Genomic DNA, 11,535 nt, shown 5'->3' on the forward strand with positions numbered 1-11,535 from the left:
AAAGAACTCCAACTACAAATACCTGTGTAAACAGCCAGTAGTCTGGTTTGACAAAAACAAAAACAAAACAAAAAACAAGGAAGTCATTTGAACTAAAATGGAAACCCATTTCAGCCACTAAAATCCTAAGAAAAGAAGCTCTGATGTCAAGAGCCACAGCCTTGCCAGGCCAGCAGCATATACTCCTGGGGAAGGATGATGGAGTCACAGAGTGAATCTTGGTGGCTTCAAAGTATAACTTTCTGCAGAGCACACAACCATGCCTGTACCTGCAGAAGAGAAAAAATCAGTCACACGCGGGAAGAGCCCTCCTCCCACTCTTCGCAATGCTTTTTGTCCCCAACTCTATCCCCTGCCGATACTTCACTCGTTACCCCCATGCCATCTGGTTTCCATTCCCATGTTTTGAGCCAAATGGTGTTCTTGCAAACCTTACCACTCACCTCTTGACTGCTAAACACAACCGTCTGTACTAGGTCCTTGTTATAAGGGTTGAGTCATGTGCTCCAAAGAGAAATGTTGAAGTTCTAACCCCTAGTACCTCAGAATGTGACCTTATTGGCAGATGTAATTAGTTAAGATGAGGTCATACTTGAGTATGGTGGGCCCTTAATCCAATATGACTGATGTCCTTATAAGAGAACTCCATGTAAAGACATGGAAACATATGGGGAGAAGACTCGTGTGAAGAGATTGGAGTTCTGCTGGCTGTTACAGCCAAGGAACACCTGGGATCACCAGAAGCCAGGAAGAGGCAAGGGAATCACCTTTCCTACAGGTTTTGGAGGGAACGTGGTCCTGCCAACACCTTGATATTGGACTTCCAGCTTGCAGAACTGTGAGAGAATAAATTTCTGTTGCTTTAGGCCATCCAGTTTATGGTACTTTTTGAAGGTAGCCCTGGGAAACTAATACAAGTCCTCATTTTGTATTTTCAACCTTTTCTATTTACTGCCCCTTTATCAAAACTTGCCTTTATCTTGACCTCCTCACCCCGGCATTATCTCACTTTGCAATTATTCTGTTCTTTTCTCCTCTCTGACTCATATCTCCAGATGTCTCATTCCTAAATGCATACATATGCTCCCTATACTTCTGCACTCAAACTTTGCTCTTTTTGTGCAAAGCCTCTCCTAGGTTTCACCTGTCACACTCATGGAGCTGACTCTCCAATTGAGATCATTCATTTATTGGGCACCTGCTGTGTGTGAAGCATAGAGTTAGATGTCACAATGACTCAGCTATAGGGCCAGTGGAATATTTAGTTTCAGTTTCCAGTCCTCCAGCTCCATATTACCTACAGCTCTATCTGGCACCTCCACCCTAATTCACCAGCCTCCCGGAACTGTCCCTCTACTTGCTTTACTCTTTTGCTTAATTGCTGCATCAGTGTCCTATTCCCTCAGGCTGGTGACCTTGGATTCATCTTTTATTGTTCCTTTTCCCATAACACTCAATCAATTATCATGTCCCCTAGATTCTACCATTACCTTCTCCCTCCATAACCACTCTTGTTTAAACCCACATCAATCTTCATCTGAAATATTCTGGCAATTTACTCTTCAGTATCCCTCCCTTCCATCTTTCTCCCTTCTAAGTCATCTTATGAGAATAATTACTCTTCCACAAGCACAGCTGTGATTAGACATTCCTTTACCAAACCCCCAATCGCTCCCCACTGACTGACAAATTAAGTGTAAATTGCTCACCCAGTACTTAAGGTCTTTTATGACAAAGTCCTGCTCGACCTTATCCCCTGATCCTTCCCTCCTGGACCTCATATATCAATCAGATTAGATGACTTCTGGACCTTCTCCATCTTCATATTTATGTTTATGCCATTCCCTTTACCTAAAAAGTGTAGAATTCTTTTCCCCATTCCTCTAGCCCAAATGGATGAAATTCTATCTATCATTCTTCATGGCTCCCTTGAAAACCACCATGGCCCTTCCACCAGGTGAGATCTCTACCCTCTTTGACCTCCTATCATTCATGATTTGTACCTCTCTTGGGCTGACTGTATTCATATCACTTGTATTCTTGTCTTGTCCCCACAGCTGGACTGTGGGGTCCATCCAGCATGATAGATGCGTGGAGAGCATACCAGAAATGGGCAGTGTGGGTTCTGTTCCAATTTTATTGAGTTGTTAACACTCTAGGAATGGCAACACCCTGGGACATAATAATATTCCCAAAGGTGTTATTGAACCAAACTGGGGTTCGCTCGCCCAGAGCAAGGCCAAATGTTTATAATGAGGTTTGTAGTGGGAAAAAGGTGGGCACTTGTTTGTGGGGCACCAAGCAAGGAGAATCCAGCAGCTCATGCTTAACACCTGACATCCCTGATGGCTTGTAAGTAGGAGCTTTAAACGACAGGGGTAATCTTTAGGAAAGCAGAAGTTATAGGCAAAATTGTAAATCAATATGTGGTGGTTACACATTAGTTCTGCTTAAAAAGGGCAGGATATCTTAAAGCAGGGTCTTACAGATCATCAGTAGATTGAAATATTTTCTGATTGTAGTTGGTTAAGGAAGAGAAGTTTTGTTTAAAATTTGGAGTCAGCAGAAAAGAATTTAGCTGTGGCTCATAGGTGTGACTTTCTCTAGGCACCTCAGGAAAAAAATTAGAACAAAGAACGGAGTTCAGGGTTTAGTCCTCAGTTTCCTGCTAACACATAAACCTCCTTTTCTGATGTCTATGTGTTAGCGGGTCTGTTTGGCAGGGGCCTGGGTTTTTGAAGAACAACTCAGGGACTTATGTTAAGATGTTATGTTTAGTTTTTATAAGGAACCAGACATTCCATGATTTTAATTTTTTTAGCTATTGTTTTAATCTTTTTTTTAAATTGTTAAGTTGTTTATTTATATTTTTAGGGCCAGTTACATGCCTGGAATTTCTGTCGAAGGAGTTTAAGTTTTTAAAAAAGTTTTATGGGACCCTCAGGACCTTAAGTGAGCTCCCTGCTGTGTTTTAAAAGCTCTTCGTTAAAACGCAGAAGACTTGACATGGACCTGAGATGCTATAATGACCTGTCCTTTTGAGATTTAGTGGTATTTGAAAGGAAAGGAAAATCTAATTTTAAAAAAAAGTTATCTTACAGGTAACTGACATCTTCACAGCATAAAATCATAAAAATAACAGCCAATATGTATATACCACGTACTACATGCCAGACATTGTTCTAAATGTGCCACATATATCAATTCATTAGCTCCTTATAAAACCCCTTTGCTGATGAGGAAACTGAGTGCAAAAGGGTTACACATCTTGCCTGAAATCACAGCTAATTAGTGAATGAACCAGCCCCAGTAGACTGGCTTCACATGCTTGTTCCAAACCACTGCTTTATCACTGCTATGCTGTAAGGACAGGAAGGGAATCCCCTCCCCGGAGCTGTGCTGAGGCCCCAGGACACATCCTGCCTTTGACCTTGCATGGTTCCATCTAAGAAGCCACCTCACATGTAGAATAGTGTCCCTGACCAGAGAATGAACATGATGGGAGTGACCACTCAGGAAGTGTGTAAAGGGTATGGGGCTCAGATGCTCTGAAGAAATATCCCCACCATGTCTTGAGGCTGAGGTGGCAGCCTTAGCTGGGTCTATTCCTCTACACCTACCACCTGGCCCTCCCTTTTCCACCCCCTGCCAAAGGGCCACGGTGAGTACTAGGATGTAACATTGTGCTGAAGCCACACATCCGGCTCTTTGGCCCCATCCCTTCTCCATTTCCACTCATGATCTCCTCTACTTAAGAAATGCCATGTCAGAAGATGAAGCATGGCAGGGTGGAGTACACAGATACCAGGATGGGTGGGCAGGCTGGCACTGGGGAGTACCCTGCTCCACTCACCCCTTAGACCACACCAGCTAGTGTGAACTGAGCTCCCGTTTGGTGCCAGACACTAGTCTAAGTACTTTGTATGCATTAACTTACTAACCTTCACAGTAACCACTTAGCGAGTTGGTGCTCTCTCTCTCTCTTTTTTTTTTCTTTCTCATTTTACATATCAGAAACCTGGGGCACAGGACAGTAGAGTGATTTTTACAAGATCACACAGTTAGTTAGTGGAAGAGTCAGGATTTGAACACTTTCAGAGTCCTTGCTCTTAACCACTAACCTGACTGAATGCCCTCCCCCAAAAGGATGTGGTTGGAGGTATGTGAAATCACCCTGTAGAGCAGTGGTTCTCAGCCTGGCTGTACTTTAGAAATAGTTAAACCGCTTTCCAAAATACCAGTAGCCAGGCACTGCCTCCAGAAATTCTGATCCCCTTGGTCCAGAATGGTATCTGAATGTCAATCGTTTTTACAGCTACCCTGTGGATGCTAACGCATCGGACTGGGAGTTGTTTGGTCATCCATGTAAAGTGCATTCATTCTCTCGTTCATCCCTTTAGTCATCAAGTGTCATATGTGCCAACATGCAAGAAAACTAAATCCACCACTGAAAAGAGTGCCACAGAGTTTTAGCCAACATAGACCTATGAGCTTCTAGAAGTATAGACAATATAATCAAAACATATTTAACTTATTAATTTAGTTATACGTATACATACATTTAAAATCATACATTACACAGAGTAGTGATTTGTTTTAGATATGTTGCTTTTTCTATTCTCATACTCCACAAAATGATTGGGTTTTTTTGTTTTTGTTTTTGTTTTTTAATTTTGAGATGGAGTTTCACTCTTGTTGCCTAGGCCAGAGTGCAGTGGTGCAATCTCAACTCACTGCAACCTCTGCCTCCTGGGTTCAAGCGATTCTCCTGCCTCAGCCTCCCAAGTAGGTGGGATTACAGGTGCCCGCCACCATGTCCGGTTAATTTTTTGTATTTTTAATAGAGATGGGGTTTCACCATATTGGCTAGGCCAGTCTAGAACTCCTGACCTCCGGTAATCGCCCGCCTCGGTCTCCCAAAGCGCTAGGATTACAGGCGTGAACTAACGCGCCCAGCCCCACAAAACAATTTTATTCAAACTTCTCACAAGTGCCTACCACATTCGTGTCTTCACATCACTGAAGTCTTATTTGGTGTCATCTCCAAAGTGTTCTGGTACACATCATCCACAGTTCTGTTTATTGATTGAAATCAGCAGTTCTTTAATACATGTGTGATGTGGTCACTGGAAATTTTATCCCCATGTCACAAAAACATACATTTGTATAACATCAGGACAGTTGGTTGGTTGTGTGTGTTATGGGCAGGATGGGAGTCACCTAGGTGGCTAGGTTTACCCCAGCTGCCTTCTGATTGATCTGCACTTTGTTCTGATCAGTTGTTAGATATTTCAAATATTACCACTGCTTTCGATCATATTCTTGATTTTTACAATTTAGCAACCCCTTGATGTATTGCCCTTTAAAGTGAACCTCAAATGGCTTATTTACGGCCACACTCTCAAGTGTGAGTCACACACGTGGTGATGATTGCAAAAATTGTACTGAATGTCCTTACCTCTAACTTCTTTTTGTTTTTTTAAATGATTCTATCAGAGGTGACCTCTAAGATGGTGTTTGGGGCAGTTTCTCCAGTGTTCTGGATTCAAAATAAGGTAACTGAAGATATGTTCCAGTATGTGAAAGACTCTGTAAGGATTCCATTATAAGATGACTGATTTATTCCAAAAGGTCATTCAGAGAATGAGGGATCTCACCTTTCATCCAAGGTAGAGTTTTATTGAACGCCAAATGATGAGGAAGTCATTGTTATTTACATTTCTACCCGCAAGGGGCTAAGAGGCATCGCACTTAGGCCTCCGCTTTGAGTTCCTTTCCCTTCTTTTGGTATCCTCAGACTCCGAAAAGTGGCAGAGGCACAAGAGATGTCCTCCTCCTCCTCACACCTTCGCCCCTGCTCCTTTCTGCCAGGTGCTGCATTCTGCCAGCTCCCTGTCTCAGCAGGACTGCGATGTAGCCAGGCGGCTTCTGGAAGGCACCGTGTTTGAACAGGGATGAGACAAACCTCCTTAAGCTGCTTATTCTAAGTTGGGGATTGTTCCTCCTAGTCAATTGATACTGGAAATAATTACTTCTTAGAATCTTTGAAAACTGAATGTGTAAAGAGAAATTAAAATCTAATTAAATGGATGTAGGCAGTTCTGTCTGAGCTGACAACTCTAAAACCACTGCAGTTTGTTGAAGGTTACATTATCTCTCTGTCCCTGGACACTTTGGGCTCTGCTTGGCTCTGAGCCCAATGCTCCCTCTCCAACACCCTTTTGTCTGCCCTGTCCTGGGCCCAGGAGTCTCGTTCTTGGGCAGAAATGCTGGCTAAAATAGGCCATCTGGGCGGGGGTTGCTGAAGGGCTTCCTGCAGAGGATGGGGGTTCTCTCTGATCTCGAAGCTTCAGATCAGTGCTTTGCAACAGGGGTGCTTCTGGCATTGCAGCAGGATAGTTCTGTTTCATGCATCTCTGGCAGGAGGAGGGGGCCATGCCACCCCAGGTTGAGAGCCACTGCCTTGAGCCAGCTCTATTCAGCCACCAGCATGTAGCTGGCAGCCAATAACAATGAGCCTTCGACCCTCAGCTTCAGTGTGACAATCTCATAGACAGTGCTGCCCCAAGTGTGGTCTGTGGACATGTTACCAATCTTCCATGAGACCCCTGAGTAAGTGGCTAGAAGTTTTTATTGCGATTTGATATTGCCACATTTCCGTTGCACCTTAAGGATTAGAAAATCAGTTTGTAATGGATTGGAGGAAAAAAACATGGGCCATCACCATAGATTGTTTGAGAAGTTCTGTCCTAGAACCTTCTGTCCTATTCTGGACGCTATTCTTTCTAACTCCAACTTCTCCACACTCATGATGACAGGCTTTGCTTTGACGTTTGAACATGGTTTCTCTGGCTTTATTTGGTATGTGGTTTTTTTCCTCCTGTATTAGTCTGTTTTCACACTGCTGATAAAGACATACCCAAGACTAGACAATTTACAAAAGAAAGAGGTTTATTGGACTTACAGTTCCACGTGGCTGGGGAGGTCTCACAATCATGGTGGAAGGCGAAAGGCATGTCTCACATGGCAGCAGACAAGAAAAGAACGCTTATGCAGGGAAACTCCCATTTACGAAACAATCAGATCTTGTGAGACTTACTATCACAAGAACAGCATAGGAAAGACCCACCCCCATGATTCAGTTATCTCCCAGTGGGTCCCTCAAACAACACGTGGGAATTACGGGAGCTATAAGATGAGATTTGGGTGGAGACACAGCCAAACCATATCATTCCACCCCTGGCCCCTCCCAAATCTCATATCTTCACATTTCAAAACCAATCATGCCTTCTCAACAGTCCCCCAAAGTCTTAACTCATTTCAGCATTAACTCAAAAGTCCAAAGTCCAAAATCTCATCTGAAACAAGGCAAGTCCCTTCTGCCTATGAGCGAGTAAAATCAAAAGCAAGTTAGTTACTTCCTAGGTACAATGGGGGTACAGGCATTTGGTAAATACAGTCATTCCAAATGGGAGAAATTGGCCAAAACAAAGGGGCTACAGGCCCCACACAAGTCTGAAATCCAGTGGGGCAGTCAAATCTTAAAACTCCAAAATGATCTCCTTTGACTCCAGGTCTCACATCCAGGTCATGCTGATGCAAGAGGTGGGTTTCTATAGTCTTGGGAAGCTCCACCCCTGTGGCTTTGCAGGGTACAGCCTCCCTCCCAGCTGCTTTCACAGGCTTGCATTGAGTGTCTGGCTTTTCCAGATGAAAGGTACAAGCTGTTGAAAGATCTACCATTTTGGGGTCTGGAGGATGGTGGCCCTCTTCTCACAGCTCCACTAGGTGGTGCCTAAGTAGGGACTCTGTGTGGGGGCTCCAACCCCACATTTCCCTTCCACACTGCCCTAGCAGAGGTTCTCCATGAGGGCCCCACTCTTGCAGCAAACTTCTGCCTGGGCACCAGGCATTTCCATACATCCTCTGAAATCTGGGTGGAGGTTCCCAAACCCCAGTTCTTGAATTCTGTGCACTTGCAGGCTCAAGACCATGTGGAAGCTACCAAGGCTTGGGGCTTGCAACCTGTGAGGTGATGGCCTGAGCTCTATGTTGGCCCCTTTCAGCCAAGGCTGGAGCAGCTGGGATGCAGGGCACCAAGTCCCTACACTGCGTACAGCATGGGAACCCTGGACCCAGCCCATGAAACCACTTTTTCCTCCTAGGTCTGTGATGGGAAGGGCTGCTGTGAAGACCTTGTTGGTGATTAACATTTGGCTCCTCATTACTTATGCAAATTTCTGCAGCTGGCTTGAATTTCTCCTTAGAAAATGGGATTTTCTTTCTTATTGCATTGTCAGTCTACAAATATTCTAAAGTTTATGCTCTGCTTCCCTTATAAAGCTGAATGAATGCCTTTAACAGCACCCAAGTCATCTCTCGAATGCTTTGCTCCTTAGAAATTTCTTTTGCCAGATATCCTAAATCATCTTTCTCAAATTCAAAGTTCCACAAATCTCTAGGGCAGGAGCAAAATGCTGCCAGTCTCTTTGCTAAAACATAACAAGAGTCACCTTTGCTCTAGTTCCCAACAGCTTCCTCATTTCCATCTGAGACCAACTCAGCCTGGACTTTATTGTCCATATCATTATCAGCATTTTGGGTAAAACCATTCAACAATTCTCTAGTAAGTTCCAAGCTTTCCCACATTTTCCTGTCTTCTTCTGAGCCTTCCAAACTGTTCCAACCCCTACCTGCTACCCAGTTCCAAAGTGGCTTCCACATTTTCAGGTATCTTTTCAGCAGCACCCCACTCTACTGGTACCAATTTACTGTATTAGTCTATTTTCACACTGCTGATAAAGACATACCTGAAACTGGTCAATTTACAAAAGAAGGAAGTTTTTTGGACTTACAGTTCCACATGGCTGGGGAGGAATCATGGCGGAAGGTGAAAGGCCCGTATCATATGGCAGCAGATAAGAGAATAACACTTGTGCAGGGACATTTACCCTTTTTAAAACCATCATATCTTGTGAGACTTATTCACTATCACAAGAACAGCACAGGAAAGACCCACCCTCATGATTCAATTATCTCCCACCAGGTCCTCCCACAACAAGTGGGAATTATGGGAGCTACAAGATGAGATTTGGGTGGGGACAGAGAGCCAAACCATATCACCTCCCCTGGGCACATTCTTCCACTGAGGCATTTTTGATGGCAAGAAAGAGACTCATTCACATCACCTGGAGAAAAGGTGGGACGGGATGGGGACTGTCGTCACTCATGTGGAAAGAAGCTAAGTGTATGTATTAGTCAAGGTTCTCTAGAGGGACAGAACTAATGGAATATAATATATGTAATAACGATTTTATATACATATAATCACAAGGTCTCACAATAGGTTGTCTGCAGGCTGAGGAGTAAGGAGAGCCAGTCCAAATTCCAAAACTGAAAAACTTAGAGTCTGATGTTCGAGGGCAGGAAGCACCCAGCACAGGAGAAAGATGTAGGCTGGGAGACCAGGCCAGTCTCTCTTTTCACATTTTTCTGCCTGTTTACATTCTAGCCATACTGGCAGCTGATTAGATGATGCCCACACAGATTAAGGGTGGGTCTACCTTTCCCAGCCCACTGAGTCAAATATTAATCTCCTTTGGCAACACCCTCACAGACACACCCAGGATCAATACTTTGTATCTTTCAGTCCAATCAAGTTAACACTCAGTATTAACCATCACAGTGTGTTTCTATGAGTGCTGACCTGGGAGGTGAGAGCAGAGAGCAGCTGCTGGCCTCAGTTCTCTCCTCTAAGCATCCCTGTGCTCTGTCCTCTACTGCTTCACGCCCCAGCTGCCTCCTTGTATGCTCTGCGCATGGTTTCTACTCTTCCCCACTCTGCCCTGCCTTGAGCCTTCTTGGCCTTTTCCAACCTCATGACCTCAGCTCTACCTGCCAACAACTCCAGCTCTGACATCTTCTAGGTGAAGGTAACAGGAGAGGGAATCTGATGGGTTCTGGTCACCTTTCCCTGCCAGGCCTCAGTCTGGACAGATTCATGGATTGACTGTGCTTGAGCCAGGTGCCCTCATCTGGGCCCATTGGTTTTCTCAGAAGAGGGAGAGGAACAGAGCCACTTGGTCAAATGCAGACCCCTAAGCAGCAGAGGCTGCAGAGGTGCAGTTTCTCTTGAAAACATCCTGGGCTCAGTCTGTTGAAAACACTCTTGCTTCATCTCCTAGTACCCAAGCTGGGTGATGTCAGATAATCTGACTGACTCCTGGCCTGCCCCAGTCCTTGTGAGAGGAAGACTGGACTGGTAGGTACTGGACTCCTGCAGGGGCATCATCTATCAGATTTTGTAACTCCATGAAAGGCACACTTGCGGACATTTCTGTCGTTGGAACCATCCCAGCTCTAAGGCTTAGCTGGTGAAAGGGGTGTAGGAGACACCGGCAGCATTCTCCACTACCCAGCCATAGTGTGGTAGATGACTCCACAGGGGTTAATTGGTTTCTGGCTGATGAAATCACAGCAGAGTTATCCATTGTTGAAGCTCTTCAACAGCATAACAGTTATTACTCCCTGGGCACTTCCCCATTCCCTTCTGAGCCATTTCATTTTCTCGGTCTTGTCGGAAATGAGCATTTGCATCAACATGTCGGTGCCCCCTTGTAATAATGCAATAATATTATTGTTTTCACATGACTGTTAGGAGCAGTGCTGCAGAGGCTGCCACACAGGCCTACCCACTCACTGGCCAAGCCCTGTCTGGGGCCCAGGGCCTCACTTAGTGGTATGCCTGGGTGGAGAGGCCATCCTACCACCACGGACCTCTCCAGTGGCTGGCCGGCGACCTCCCCACCGGCATGGGTGCTTCCATCCCCACGACCAGGCCCTAAGCATCTGGATCTCAACCCATGCCCTTCTGTTGAGCCTGGACAAAGCACATAGTGAGTAGAAGACTGGAAAGAAGGCGGTCTCTTCCACACTGTTCAAGCACATTCTGGCCATTAGTGGAAGCTCAAGGGCTCCTGCAGTCCATTTCTGGAGTAGGGCACTGCAGCTTCTAGCCCCTGGGATAAGACTAAGGATCCAGGTCGGACTTAGAGCCTAGGAACAAAAGTAGAAGGACTCCTGTACTATATCTGGGTTGCAGGGACCTGCAGAAAGCTCTGGCTACCAGCCAAGTGTGGTAGGTGTGGTCTGCTCGCTGGCCTTGTCCCCTGTGCATAGACAGACACCTCAGAGGAGGGCGTCCTGCTGTAGGAGCTGGATTGCCACAGATAAAGAAGTCCAAGATCCCGGGTCCTGCATCCCATGCCTTTCTCTCCTCCTCCTTCTCCCTCTCCTCCCCCTCTTCTCCCTCCTCCTTCTCTCCCCCTTTCCCCTCCTCCCTCCCTCCTCCCTCCTCCTCCTTTTTTTAAAAAGGATTGAAATCTTTTATAAAAAATTTTTATTTCCATAGGTTTTTGGGACACAGGTGGTATTTGATTACATAAGTTCTTTAGTGGTAATTTGTGAGATGTTAGTGCACCCATAACCTGAGCAGTATACACTGAACCCAGTTTGTAGTCTTTTATCCTTCACCCC

General features: G+C 45.1%; 1 protein-coding gene across 1 annotated transcript in view; it reads left to right on the forward strand.

The window, feature by feature from the left end:
- The first annotated feature begins 326 nt into the window (after positions 1–326).
- Positions 327–11,535, forward strand: part of LOC108542403 (ferritin heavy chain-like) — an 88,142-nt gene continuing 76,933 nt past the window's right edge. Inside the window, 3 exon segments of the mRNA XM_017892398.1 lie at positions 327–465; positions 1,888–1,957; positions 2,058–2,118. Of these exon segments, the coding sequence (XP_017747887.1) occupies positions 327–465; positions 1,888–1,957; positions 2,058–2,118 (270 nt within the window).

The sequence above is a fragment of the Rhinopithecus bieti genome, unplaced genomic scaffold (genome assembly GCF_001698545.2).
Source record: "Rhinopithecus bieti isolate Rb0 unplaced genomic scaffold, ASM169854v2 scaffold_20892, whole genome shotgun sequence".
NCBI classification, from domain to species: Eukaryota; Metazoa; Chordata; class Mammalia; order Primates; family Cercopithecidae; genus Rhinopithecus; species Rhinopithecus bieti.